Source organism: Gopherus flavomarginatus, chromosome 1 (genome assembly GCF_025201925.1).
Source record: "Gopherus flavomarginatus isolate rGopFla2 chromosome 1, rGopFla2.mat.asm, whole genome shotgun sequence".
Lineage (NCBI taxonomy): Eukaryota > Metazoa > Chordata > Testudines > Testudinidae > Gopherus > Gopherus flavomarginatus.
This window is the reverse complement of record NC_066617.1, coordinates 252629029-252643985: the sequence shown is the minus strand read 5'-3', so window position 1 is coordinate 252643985 and position 14957 is coordinate 252629029. Positions and strand designations below refer to the sequence as shown.

At 42.4% G+C, this 14957-nt stretch overlaps 1 protein-coding gene across 5 annotated transcripts in view; it reads right to left on the bottom strand.

Annotated features, from left to right (window-relative positions):
* The window catches only part of IL1RL1 (interleukin 1 receptor like 1), a 45335-nt gene extending 32362 nt beyond the window's left edge, over positions 1-12973 (bottom strand). For 2 of the 5 annotated variants that reach the window (XM_050922157.1, XM_050922149.1), the window contains exons 1-6: positions 12875-12966; positions 9135-9307; positions 7695-7765; positions 4642-4840; positions 4140-4314; positions 3883-4051 (exon numbers count right to left, since the gene is read on the bottom strand). In XM_050922157.1, the coding sequence (XP_050778114.1) occupies positions 3883-4051; positions 4140-4314; positions 4642-4840; positions 7695-7765; positions 9135-9202 (682 nt within the window). In that variant the 5' untranslated portion in view covers positions 9203-9307; positions 12875-12966. Of the gene's footprint in view, positions 1-3882; positions 4052-4139; positions 4315-4641; positions 4841-7694; positions 7766-8523; positions 8597-9134; positions 9308-12874 lie in introns of those variants that run through there. The other 3 variants (XM_050922166.1, XM_050922175.1, XM_050922185.1) reach the window with 3 other exon arrangements.
* Between the last annotated feature and the right edge of the window lie 1984 nt (positions 12974-14957).

Below are 14957 nucleotides of genomic sequence, written 5' to 3'. Positions count from 1 at the left end.
CAGCTGTCTACCAGCTGGTAGGGGCTCTAAGCCCCCAGCTGGGTCACTAGAGAAGCATTCCCACCTCCTACCCCTGGGCTCCCCATCCCCAGTGCGGGTAAGATTGAGGATGCAGCCAGAGCTCAGATGCTGAGCAGCTTGGAGCTAATCCTGGTGGCACTGGGAGCACTGCTGAAGCTTCACACCTGCTGCTAAGTGCCCATCCCCAATACAGCCTGCAGCCCAGGCAGAGGCCACGGTGATGGCTACTTCAACAGCAAGGAGTTCAACTGGGAAGGTATGGGAGAGTGGACTGGAGGTTGCTGGGGCCAGGCAGTGGGTGCAGGCTGGGATGGGATGGGGGTGTGGAGGTTCCCACTATGGCTGAGTCGAGTGTCTCCAGGGCAAGGATTTCAGAGGACGGGGCACCCCTGCCCCAGGGGGTGGAGGCTGAGGAGGCTGGGGAAGAGGTTTCAGGGGGGAAATGAGGAGTGAGCCCTGATCAGAATTAATCGTTTTTAACTGTTAGAAAGCGTGTTTCTCCTGACTAGACTACGTTCACTGGTGCACTCCAGCTCCCATGCAATATTTTTACAATGGAAAACCATCGTCAACCTGGTTTGACCAGCCAGCTAAACTGGGTTTCTGGAGTGGCCCTAAAGTAGCTGAAGCATACCAGTGAATCTTGCCCCCTGTGGGATAGGATCAAATCCTATCTGACTAGTGAGTGTATCTTAGAAGTATGTAGAAAATGTTATAGTTATTGGTGGGAGCTGACTTTTTAGCTAGGTCAAGTAACACTTCTATCGTGTGGAAGCAGCTAGACATTAAGGGCCTTACTTAGACAGTAAGGGAAAATGGAGCAGGGATCATGAACTTTGAAAAGTGCTGAAGAGGCAGTTGTTTTAATACTAGGTTTTGGTTTTCTCATTGAATGGCAGCATGGATCCTGGTGTTTGGTCTCTGGGACACAGAGATGACATTTTCAGGAGTGGTCTGTAAATGGTAATAATTCTTGTTTGCATTTAATGCCCAGCTATGTGGTTGGAGAATGCAAAGCAAATGCTATTAGTGTGCAAATCGCCAAGTGTTTCCTTGGCAAAACTGTGGGTTCAGGATTTGGGGCTTAATTCCACATTGCATTCCTCCCCTTTGACAGCAGTATAACAACTCCATTCCTTTAGTTCCAGTAGAGTTGCACCAACTTGAATCTGGAGTAATACAATATTGACTCAAGCTTTTGGGCTTTCTGACTAGTTACATGCCTGCTTTGCGGGTGGTTTGTTCGTTTAAATTTTGGCATATCAAAAGTGAGTTATGTGTGATTTATGTTGATACAATATGTGTATTAATTACTAATGTGGGAAGTCTCAGAATTGTTCTTGCACAGATCTCTGTAGCGGGGTGGACACCCCGCTCCTGCCCAGAGGGGTTAGAACAGCCCTGGAGAGGGCTGCAGCTGGGAAAAGAGAGGTTGATTGGGAAAGCAGACACAACTGTAGCCAGTGTAATCAGGGCCCAGCTGGCCTTTATAAGAGGGTGGTGGGCCAGAAGAGCACACACTCTCTATCTAACCTCTTGAGAGAGAAGGACCTGGCTGTCTGGGAAGCTGAGCAAGGTACTTGAGGTTGAGCAGTGCTGGGGAAGGGCAAAGGGAGTTGGGGAGCTCCAGGCTAGCAAAGGCCCAGGTGGCAGGCCTAGTTAGGGGCCCACAAAGGGTACTAGCAGGGTATCTGAGGTTGAGCAGTGCTGGGGAAGGGCAGAGGGAGCTGGGGAGCTCCATCCCAATAAAACCCCAGGCTGCAGGCCTTGTTAAGGGCCTATATACAAGTACTGGGGTTGCAGAGGTGCAGCCCAAGGTAGGCAAAGGCAGCAGGTCCAATCCTCCCTTGCTGTGATGAGTGGCCTTTACAGACTGCAGTCTGCCCCAGTGAGTGGGGGCTAGCTGATGACTGGCAGTTGCCACTGAGGCGAGGTGGGGATAGAGGGTTGGGGGTTCCCCTGGGATGGGAGCCCCATACAGGGGGTTCTTCTTGGGGTAGAACCCCCAGGAAAAGGGGCACTGGGGGCCGGGAGGCACACGGGGGCCAGTGACAGATGAGACACCGGCCTGCAGAGGGCACTCTGGGCTGGAAGAGTTCATTCCCAGGCTGACCAGCAGGAGGCGCTGCGCCAGTGAGTCTTCACCTCACTACAATCTCCCATTAGCCTCTATTTACTGGTAAAATGTTAGGTTTAAAATATGGATGCTGTATCTTATGGTGACATTACACACAAGAACTACCAAGATGAGATCATCTCTGCAGGGCTCCTGCACTATAAAATTTAGCACTGTACTGCCAGTAAGAATTTTGTACAAATGTGTAAATAATGTGTAGATAACTTGGAAAAATGTGTAGACATAGCATGCATATTGTGTTTGTGTATTTATGGATAAGATGGATCAGTTTTGATTTTCCATGAGGGTAAAAGTAAGCAAAATTTTAGATTTCAAAATTAGGACGGAGTCCCTAATCTATTCTTGCACCAGGACCACCTGGGGCTTTCCTACGCCCTAAAGGATTGTGGGTATGTAGTGAATGTACCTGGAATGGTCCCTCAGAATAGGTTCTAACTACTTATGCTAAATAATCTGTTCTACCTTGCATTTTGCTGAAGCGGGGAGTATCTTTCCCAGACCTGAAGAAGAGCTCTGTGTGGCTCAAAGCTCGTCTCTCTCACCAACAAAAGTCGGTCCAATACAATATATACCTTATCTACCTCGACTCTCTAAATGATTGTGTGTCATAATCAGAAAATACGAGGAACTGAGGTGCACCGGTTCCAGAAACCTCTGCAGTGGCAGGGAATTAGTTAAGTGAAATATGCCCAGATGATCATAGCAAGTGAACCAGGCCTGGTGCTGGAGAAGGAATATGCCAATTTGTGCTGCCATGCTGACCTGGGGGAAAATTCTTTTCAGACCCTATATATGACAATCAGTTAGACCCTGAGCGTGTGAGCAAGATCCACCAGCCAAGCACCGGAGAGAGGAGAGAATGCTTGGTACCATCTCAGAGCACATATTCTCCCTCTCCAGTGTCCCATCCTCAGCTGTGGCCTTCTCTTATGCTTCAGAGGAAGAAGATTAAACACACACACACACACACACACACACACACACACACACACCAAAAAATGCCACATTCCAATGAGGATCAAAAACAACACAAATTCAAAACTTCAAATGTGGCTGCAAAATGGAATTATTGTCCAGTCAGCTCTGTCCTTGACCATGGTTACGACAGGCCCCCTTGATAAGACAGCAATCAAAAGTGTACCCCAAATTCCATTCCTGTCTCATGAGACCCCCACACACTTTCAAAATAATGAAGACTCATTCATCTACTAAACTCATAATGCATCAACAAAACTCAAAATGTTTCCCTCTGTGCCTGTTCATCACCTCAATCTTGTCTGAGCTATCTGTCACATATTCACCAAACAGGAAAGGGGACAGAATGGAACCTTGTGGCACTCCACTGAGGGAACCAAGCAAGCAAGTTCTCACCTCCAGAAATGAGCACAACCAGAATAGCCCCAAGAACAGCAATGTTGTCATCACATCCAAAAGCCAGTGTTATCAGAGGCTGCTGCTGGGAGATTTAATGTGGTCAGAAAACACAATTCAGGGCCAAGGAAGGCAGAGAGATTGGAGATATGAGATGGAGCCCAACCTGGCTCTGTATCTCAATTTTCTCCATCCACAAAAGTCTGTTGTAAGCAGCTAGTCACAACCTTCATCATCAAAGAGCAATGAACTAGTAGATAAACTTTTTCTCTCTAATTATATACACATAATTCACTTTGTAGCAAGGCAGGTAGTGATCCTTATCTTATTAAGCAGCAATATGACCATCTTACCTTTAACTATAAAGGGTCTTGTTGCTGATACATTATATACATTTCCACTGTGTATGTAGGTAAAATGGCAAGTATAATGTCCTTCATCAGTTTTTTGTGGACGTTTAATAAAAAGATACTTCTCTCCCATTGAATATTTTTCACGTGGTCCTTGGAGAGGTTTGCAGTCCTGAAAAATAAGACCCTTTCATCATTTGGCTGTACGTAACTTGAAATAATAATCTGATTTTCATTGATGTTGTTAATGTTTTATTTACCTTATACCACTTGACAATAGTAGCCTTCGCATAATTGTCAATCGTAGGGCAAACGATTCTTCCAGAAGTTAACGTTCCAGTGTCATTTGGATAACGTATCCGACTTGGGAAACAAATACCTTGTTTGTGGGGATACACCATCACACTCACAGTGGACTGTTTTGTATAATTAGAACTTAAAAAAATAATAAATATAAATAGATCAGACACAGAGGGCTGTGGAATATTTCTAAGGATTTGCTAGAAATAACCTACAATTTCTACTGAATGTTATTTTTCCTTTATATATGGGCACATGACACTATATTTCTCTTGCAGTTCAATGTGGGGGAAATGACCACATAAAAATAGCAATTGGTATAGAAAAGATTCAGGGATTCGGATGGATACCATAAAAATAAGTGAGATTATACAGATTGGGATTATAACTATCCATCTAATTAAAACAGACACCTATGCTTATTATAGCCTTAAAACTTGCATTTTTCAATGTTCTGCTTACTATTGTGTAACACAAGTGTAGTTTCCTGAGTCCTCTTTTGATGTTGGCAGAAACCAAAGAAATCGTCCAGAGGAATGTATCCGTCCACCCTCTTCTGCAGGAATGAACTGGTTCGTTTGTGTGATATACCATTTGATGGTCCTATTTTGAGAGTTTTGGGGACACTTTACAATCAAAGCCTCATTTTCCATTGCATTAACTGGAAAAGAAGAAAATAAGAAGTTCCCAATGCTGGCTGGAGAAAAACTACATGGCACAACTGTGGGTAAAATCCTGGTCCCATTAGAGTCAATAGGAGTTTAGACATTGACTTCAAAGGGGACAGAATTTCACCCTGTGAATATCTGACATTTTACATATTTAACAGGAAAAAGCAATAAAGTTTCAGAAGGAGCCAAGCTGTTGTATGATCATTAATGCATCATATCTTGAGACACTCTTTATGGGACAGTATGATGAGGTATAATTTAGACTTGCACACAACTGTACCTGTTTAACTAAAGGTGGAATTTTGAACCAAGTTAGTTAAACTGGTGCAACTTGGGGAGGCAGGCACTCCTATATCAGTTTATACCTGGCTTATGTCAGTTGCACCAGGAGGAAACTAAATTGTTATAAACCAGGTTTAAGGTGAGTAACTACACAGGGAGTTGCATCGGTTTAACTAAATCAGTATTAAGTTGAATTAATGCAATTTTCAGGTGTGGACTAGCTTTTAGTACATAAATGCAAATCCAAAGTGACACACTCTTCTCATTAACATATGAGCATACAGCATACCCATTGCTACAAATGCTTCCCTTCAAGTTCAGATGGCATTTGTGAGTGCAACATGTTTCCCGTGAGCTAGAAAAAGGAATTTAGGCTGGATTTGGTATGAAACTAAATTATCAGAGCACATTATAATGGACAATAGGATTGTTTTATGGTTTTAGTTAATTGATTAGCAGCTCCATGAAGTAACAAACACACAAGGAAACTGATTCTTACTCTCATATTTGAATTATGGAACACTAGTAACAGCAGACTTTCTGGAGTCAGCACAAGGATTAATTTAGCCCCATTTGATTTTTAATTCCTTCTAAATTTTTCTTTCCATGAATGATGTAATAAGCTACTTATAGAACTAATAAGCACTATGTGAGACAGAGAGAAGTCCAGAATTATAGCAGAATCAAATAGTCAAAAGTACGGTCAGGAATTGTTCATCGGAAAATTCAGTGAAATTGAAAATTTTCATGGTAATATATTGGTTTTAAGGTTAAAATCCCTGCTCTGCCTGATTCAGACCAGGGACTTAAACCTGGGTTTCCCGCATCCCAGGTGAGTGCCACCAAGTTCCAGATTCACACTCACTCCTTGGCCCAAGGAATATTTAATTATTTATACAAACTGGAACATCTCTAAGAGGAGCTCTGTTTTTCACAAATAATTTTTGAAAAGTCTCAGTTTTGTTCCAGTGTGGAATGAAGCCACTTGTGAAACTTCAACATTTTTCATGAAATGGAATTCTGGTTTTCCAGTCTGCCCTTATCAAAAATTCAAACTCCATCTTTAAGATTCTTTCTTTCCATATGACATTTATTTGTTTTAGATTATTTCTTGTAATGTTTAATTGTATTAGAAACACAATTGACTATTATGTTTGTTGCTATTGAAATGAGACTATTAATCAATTCAGCGTAGTTGTTTGCTATTTATTTAGTGTGCTGTATACTTTGCAGACAGATACTTTGATATATTATCATCTAGGTGCCTGTAAATACCACATAGGCAGGAGGCTTTAAAGGAAAAAGTTCATACAGGGACCAGTAGAAGAAGGAAGATTGTACACACACCCCATCAGGGATACATGCCAAAAATGCAGAATGCTCTTGAAGTTCCTGGAAAGTAGGAGAAGAAGAAAAGGAAACCAGAAAGACAGAAGAGAGGATACCAGAATCTAGTGGAGAGGTGAAGAGAGGGAGATAGTGGGAGTGAGTAGAGGAGAAATTGGGGAAGCAGGATAAGTTATAAAGGAGCCAAGGGACCCATTGAAGTCAAGGCAGTTTATCTTGGTGCAACTTTAAGCAGAATTTAGCTTTTAAATAAATTGAATTCATTTGTAAATTAGAATTGATATGTAAACCTACAAATATGGAAACCTAGAATTGGAAATGTGTTTTATATAGCTACTTTCGTATTCACGCTGTCTGAGGCAACATGCAATTCAGTGAGTTAGATAGGGGAGATATGTAAGGTCTAAATAATATTACACTGATAGATATTGGCTGTAGAGACAATCCAAGAGCCCCTACTCACATGGTCACATTGAAACAAAAGGGACTACTAACATAAATAAGGGTGGCGGGCCCAGACTAGGAAAGCTTGGCAGTTGTGTTTGCACTTAACCAACATTTCACACAGCAATGTGCATTAAAAAACACCTTTAATGAGAGAGGAAATGTTAGCTAGGGCTCCAGTTTAGCAAATCACTTAACCATATGCTTGACTTCAGTGAAACTTAATCATGTGCTTAGGTGATTTTGTTGAACTGGGGCCTAGAATACCGGTTATCCTTTCATAAAGCACCTTTATCTTCCACCTGCATAGCAACCACAAGCAGACAAAAGAAGCTTAGGCCTTGTCTACACTGGCACTTTACAGCGCTGCAACTTTCTCGCTCAGCGTGTGAAAAAACACCCCCCTGAGCGTTGCAAGTTTCAGCTCTGTAAAGTGGCAGTGTACACAGTGCCCCAGCCATGCTCCCAGTGCTGGTAGCTACTCTCCTCATGGGGGTGGGTTTTTTATAGCGCTGGGAGAGTTCTCTCCGAGCGCTGGTCCCACAACTACACAGCCACATTAAAGCGCTGCCACAGTGAAGACATACCCTTAGTTTAATATCTCAGAGGCAGGCAGTGGTTGATGTATTTCAATAACCTTAAGCAATACTATCTGGGACTAATTATAAACTGTATTTGGTGGCTTAAGCTAAAGCAGCTAGTTTGGTTGTCATTACTTGGTGACATTCAAGCTATTTCTGTACAGTCACATATTTGTAACATGAGACTTACATGATTCTGATGTCATGGAAACTGAAAGGAAAGTAGATAGCAAGATCAATTGCAGAAGGCCCATCACGGTTCTAAATCAAGAAATAAAAAGACAGAGTGAGATTTTGCAGAGTGCTTTCTTACTGCATCCACAGTACTATCGCTGGAGTACAGATAAAGATGCACATCGATTAAAAGATAGTACAGGGGGATGATAAACTGAGTCATACGGGTTGCTGACTGTATAGTATGCTAGTTCTGCAGCTTGATTTATAGCATTTGCCTCATAAGCTCAGGGCCAGTGCAAGGAATTTTTGCGCCCTAGGCGAAACTTCCACCTTGCACCCCCCGCAGCAGCACCCCGCCTCCCCTGCCCTGAGGCACCGCCCCCCGTGTGGTAGCTCTCCCCTGCCCTGAGGCACACACTCCCCTGCACTTCCCCACCACCCGGAGCCATGCAGCCCTCCCCACCCCAGCTCACCTCTGCTCCGTGACCTCCCTGAGCACACCGCTCCCACTCTAATTCTCCTCCCAGGCTTGCGGTGCCAAACAGCTGATTGGCGTTGCAAGCCTGGGAGGCAGGAGAAGTGGAGTAGCGACCGTGCGCTCGGGGAGGAACAGCTGTAAAATAAAAAAAAATAGGAGCACTGCTTTTTGTCACCCCCAAATCTTGGCGCCCTAGGCAACTGCCTAGTTCGCCTTAATGGTAGCACAGGCCTTGCATAAGCTAATATGAGAGTTAGATTATGTTGACTCTGCCATTACAGTGTTAGTTGCTCACAGCAGTGTTCCTAGCCTCTGTTTGCCAGAAGCTGGGAGTGGACAACGGGATGGATCACTTGATGATTACCTGTTCTGTTCATTCCCTCTGAAGCACCTGGCATTGGCCACTGTCAGAAGACAGGATACTGGGCTAGATGGACCTTTGGTCTGACCCATTATGGCTGTTCTTATGTTTATGAAAACATTATTCTTTGTTGCTGATATTTCCTGAGATTGGTCTCTGCTAAAAGGTGAATTTGTTCCAAAATGTTGAGCAAAAGCTGTTTAACAATTCTTGGCTTATCCAAGCATGAAAAATATCTCTGTATTCTAATGAAGGCCAAGATTGCACCCAACCCCATGCACAGATGCATAATAGCGGGTAAGGCATAAGGACCCTCCAACTCTTGTGCTCCTCATGCAGGGTGGTGTCAGCCTCAGCCCTTGCAATCATCTAAGCACAAGAACTGTGCAGTATTAGAGCCATTAATGGCATTAAGGAATCCAAAGAGGAGGTGAAGACACGGCCCAAACAGATGTGCAAGGAAGGGAGTGTAGCAGCAGACATACTACCATTACATACAGTACCAGAAAGTTCCGGAGACTTCACAATGCCTGCTAGAATTCACAATGAGCAGCATGGCTCAGCACTTCCCCATCAAAATACTTTACTGGGGGGAAATGGTGTAATTGGTATACTTTTGTGGAGATTTGCAAATATATCCTTGCCCTAGCTCAAGCTGGACAAGGAGGGCATGGATCAGCATTTACATTGGACTCCCCGTCAGTGCCTGGTCCAGGCTGGGGAATCTGATGGGCGAACCAGTGGACCAAATTCAGTGATGAATCCTGGCCAGGATCTGCCAAAAAATCTGTTTGGGAAAATTTAAAAACTTCATTTCAAAATCAAATTTGTATTTCAATATTTATTTTATATTTTAATCACTTTTTGTGACATATCAGTAATAGTACCATGTAATATGACATGTCACAACAACTTCAAGTTGCATGCATCCGACGAAGTGGGTATTCACCCACGAAAGCTCATGCTCCAATACGTCTGTTAGTCTATAAGGTGCCACAGGACTCTTTGCTGCTTTTACAGATCCAGACTAACATGGCTACCTCTCTGATACTTAACTTCAAGTTATGTCATAATATAATTGGGAAGCCACATCTTGTGTCTGTTGCAGATCAGTTTTCAAGAGAACCTTAATTGGAGTGAATTACAACAATCTAGCTTAGAGATAAGGAAAGCATGAACGATATTGGAAAAGACGTAAGTAACATACTGCACATAAGTTTTTGTGAAACTGCTGGTTCTATGTCCGTAATGCATTTATCCCAATGAAAATGACAATTGTTTTACTACTTACTTTAGAGCTATTTTGTTAAGCAAGTGTAAACCTAAACAAGATGACACAAAATAAAGGTAGCAATCTGCTTTCTAGAACTTTACATATTACCTGGATTAAGAAATTGTCCAAACTCAAGCTCTTTTTCCAATTTCAGAGAGAGAGAGACACAAGAGGGTGATGTGTGTGTGTGTGTACGCGCAAGTAACAAGAGGGTGATATGCCAGCAGGTAGAAGGTAGGGTTTGAATCTTAATGGAAAATCATGAGCACTCACAACTCTCTTAATTTTTGAGAGGTAGCATTGGCCATTTACTAAAAAATCTAAGCTTTCATCTTTAGAGAATGAAGTTTATATCCCTTACCATACGTTCTTGCTTATATAAATTAAGGAACATTTGTCTTGCAAAAATACTGTCTCTGGACACATAATACTGTAACAGAAAAGGATTAACTAGGATCTGGTCAACACTTCAAAGTTTTGCTGCCATAACTATGTTGGGTAGGTGTGTCGGGGGGGAAAAACACTCACCCCAGCCAATATAGCTATACTAGCAAAACTCCTGGTGGAGATGCAGTTATACTGATAGAATAGTGCTTTGCAGACATAGCTAATGTCATTTGGGCAGGTGGTAAAGCTCTGACAGCAAAAGATCTTCTTTAGCCAGCATATACTGCATCTACACTAGGGTGCTTTGCTGACATTACTGTACTGGCAAAGAAAGACTCTGTAGTGCAGACAAGTCCATAGGCTTAATGCACGTCCTTGTTCACATTAAGAGTTTAACTTCAAAGCCTACTTCACACTACCTGAATACCAACAGTATCCAAATCAAAGATAACCAAGCTAGAGTCAACAGGACTGAGAGGGGAGAGAATGCACAACTAGCAGTTGCCCTAATTTGTGCACTGGCCAGGACTTGGAACTGGCAAATCACCTACGTCAGGGGTCCCATGGAACCAGATGTGACAACTAGATTGCAAAGGAGGTTCCTTGTTCCAAGAATATTTCCTGGAGGGGCTTTTGGGTTTATGATCAATTTGCACCAGCAGAGTGGGTGCAAAATAGTCCCATTGCAAGGGCAAATTCCTCCCAAATAATTTTAGCCAGGGTGTTGCTTTTCACTGCATCATATCACTGCATTCTTAAAACTCATTATATGTGCCTTGGCATCAGTTTTTAGCAGGGTCTTGATTCACATACAGCACATGCTGAGTTATAATTAAAGATGTTTTTCAAACACACTTTTTTCAGGAATTTAAAAAAAAAAACTTGATTCTGCTTCCATTTTCCATTGAAGTCAATGGCAAATCTACAAATGACCTCAATAAAAGCTGGATCAGAGATTAGCATTGTCTAGACACACCGCTGGACCTGGCAATATGAACTTTGTTCTCCAATATCTTATATCTTGTGCTATCATTTATGCTCATGCAAAGTGTGAGAACAAAGCAGATGCAAAATGCTGCCATTTTCATTTAGCAGCATGTTACATTCACTGGGCACAAGTGTTTGCACAAAGTGTAAGGTGAGAAGAGTCAGGCCCATGGTTCCAAAACGGCAAGAATGGGCAAATGACTCCTATATCTTGGCTGAGGGACAGAGGCAGCCTGACTTTGGTCCCTCAAACATTTGTGGAATCTCTTAAAATAGTGTGATGTAGGATTCAGGCTATGTGACAGTATTGTATATTTACAGGGGAATATGATTTTTCCACACACACACACTTTTGCAGATATATTTGGAACCTACAATATGTTTAAAGTAAAAACTACCTAACAGTTTCCTCGAAAACCACTTACGCAATAGATTTATTTCCATAATATCCTATCAAAAATGTCAATTTTCTAGATAAAATAGCTTTTCCTGTAATTCTCCAACAGCTTTGCTGCAACTTTCCTTTGACCTTGATAAGATATTCCATGGTCTGAGGGAAGAGAGATAGCTTTATGGGCTCAGTTCTACAAACCTTTACCCATATGAAGGAGACTTTGTATATCCAATGTCTGAACATACAGGAATGCCTTCCAATGTAGCATATTCCTCTGAAAAGACATGTTAAGTGCCAGACCCTGTAAGGTGCCAAGTGGTCTCAGTTGCCTTTGATTTCAAAGGCAGTGAGAGTGCTCAGGATCTAGTTGTGTTATAAAAGAGTAGTTGTCTACCAAAGTAGTTTTGCTCCCTCAAATACAGCTGTGTTAACAAACACAATTTTCAACTGTTTTCCAAACTTGCATATTGGCAATGCATACGGATATTACTTATAATATTGTTTACAAATATGACTAAACACAAAATGCATACACTTCATACTAGCAAAAACTGACAATTAATACTATAGGCCTTTATTCATTCACAATGTTTTATGTCTCTTTGATATAAAATACTAGATGATACCCATAATGTGAAGAAATCTTAGAAGCTTTCATAATGAGCACCCATTCATCTTTCAGATGTTATTTTCACACCTTTATCAATACACAAAGCTTTCACTCTGACAGAAAATGTTGCTTTAAAATAATGAGCAGAGCGTTGGACTTAGAGCTAGGAATAGCTCTCAAGGGAATCAGTACCTTCCACATTAGTCAAAACTTAACCGTATAGTTCAGCAAGCCCAACATTAAACTATTACAGTGTTGGCACAAATGCCATACATATCGTAGTAATGCAGTGTTTTGAAACAGGCAGATACATCAATGTGGAAAATGCAGTGCTGCGAAAGCCAGTTGCACACAAGAAGCATCTATCATATCTTTGAATTGTAAATAAATGTTCAGCTTAGGAAACCGAAAAACAAATGTTAGTTTCAAACTGTACCTCATTTCAAGGGAGGTCATTCATTTTAGTTCCCAGGTTACCTGTACTCCACGCAATCTCGGAGTTCCTCCCTTTTCTTTTACTCAACATTGTTTACATCAGAAATTAAGAAGTATGTAAATGAGATCATACAATAATTCATGCCAAAGGAATGGATCCCACAGAATGTTCAGTTTCCTACATGAATTAATTTGTGTGTGATCTTTATTTTGGCTCTCCATCACACATTGAATTACATTTAAATTATAACATAGAAATTGAACCTACCAGTTGGACAACTCAGAATGGACAGAATCAACAGAATCTGTGTGCCTTGTCCTCTGCATGGATTCCTCTATTACAGCACATGCCAGAGATTAGTAGAACCTTTATAAACTTGCTTCTGCAATTCAAGCCTGTAGGAACGAGATATGTAACCTCATTTCAAGGCACCTCCCACTGCATAAGGCTTATCAGGTAGTAGACACAGAAATTGGTTTGGGAACCAGTGCCTATCAGATGTGGTCTCTGCTCACTAAAAATAAATATACTTCTTAAACAACACTGCATTGGTTATTAATGTGCAACACTTATATCAACTTTTTTAAGCCTTTGGATTGCAATATAATAAGCCTGCTGGCTAATTCCAGTACATCCTTTCCCACAAACATCTGGCAGAAAAGGACAGAGCTGCACTTGGCCAATAAAAGGAATTGTATGATTCACTTTGATTGACAACCAAAAAGAAGTGACATATAAAGAACATTGGGGACCAAAAACATGAACTGAAAGAGGGTGGAGGGAGCACAGAAGAGGAACTTGAGAACCGCTGGCCAGGCAGCAAGGCCAAAGAAATGACCAGAGGAAAAGCTGGAGTAGCAGGAGCAGCTTTTTCAGTGAGAGAAGCAGCCATGAGGTAGCCTACAGCAAAGATGAGAAAGGGGAGCAGCTGTGCAGCCACATGGTTGGGCTAGAAGATTCCGAAGAGGCCCTTGAGCAGCAGTTTCTTCTGCAGGAAAGAGCAGTCTGGACGGTAGCCTGAGGAGCTGGACCAACAGTAACTGAGAGAGCAGGGGACAAGATTTGTGGGAGCAGCTGGAGGATGGAGGTGGGGTGGTGTTATACTATGTTACCCACAGGAGGAGAACCTGCCAAGGAGAAGATGCAGGTCACCAAAGCAGTGAAACAGCAATGAGACAATGCTGAGAGCCCTCTGCATGACTGTTGAGCAGCTTCCAAAATACCAGAACCACACCCAGCGCTGTCAGACCAAGACCCTAGGACTATCTCCCTCTCAAAGGGGGGCAAAGTTGATGGTGCATCTTGGGTAGGAGATCTTACAAACCCTGAGGGAAAAGATACCTTGTACTTTCCTACTGGATTGCCCTCTAAAAGACTTATTCAGGAATTATGCTGTACTTTCTTTCTTACTACCAAACAATCCAACAACACAGGACGTGTATACACCAGAAAGTTTTGACATTGCAGTCACTGTGGAAGTAACACACCATATGTACACTGCCATTATTACACCTGTAACCACCACTGCTGGCATTGTTGCTCTTGCTCTGAACAAGGCTAACCATCACACTGTCCACCCTAGCACTCTGCATCATTGCACTGCTACTACAGACAGTAAGTGCTGGTGTAACAACTACAACTGAACAATTAATCCTCCTAATCCAATCCCACAATGCTTCATCCAACCCTTCAGTGATGACTTTAAAAGTTCAGATCACTGACTCTGTCACTTGTCAAGCTACTCACTAACTGACTGACTACAGGCAGCCCCAAAAGAGCAGCCAAAACAGTGGTCTGCTGGACTCATCTCCGCCTGCCTTCCTCCCGTTATGAAACCATTCCATGTAGGCCCAAGCAGTCTGGAAGGTAGCCTGAGGAGCTGAACCAACAGCAACTGAAAGAGCAAGGGACAAGATTTGTGGCAGCCTCTGAACTAATTCCATGAAGGCCTGAGAGCATTCCAGGTGGTACATAGCTGGGTTCAACTCTACCCATTCTCTTCTACATATCGCCTGACTCCAAATTGTTCCTACTGTAAAACATACATGAAAGTTCATAAGATGTCACAAGAACCTATAAAAATAAATGTTGATGGGAAAAGGTACGAAAAGGAGACAGACAAACTGAGTTAGTCTAACCAAAAAGGCCTACTAAGATAACTCAAGGACTGTGTAGAGCTCATGCTTGGTAAACAAGAGAAGTGTGGGACCAGAAATCAGTGACCCAAAATTGGTGAGTGAGAAAGCTGGCCTAATTGGTGGGCAAAATACAGACAGGATGAGCTATTCTGCCCACCATTCCCTGTGTGGGTCCTTAAAGAAACAGACTTTGGGGAAGAACATTGGCTACT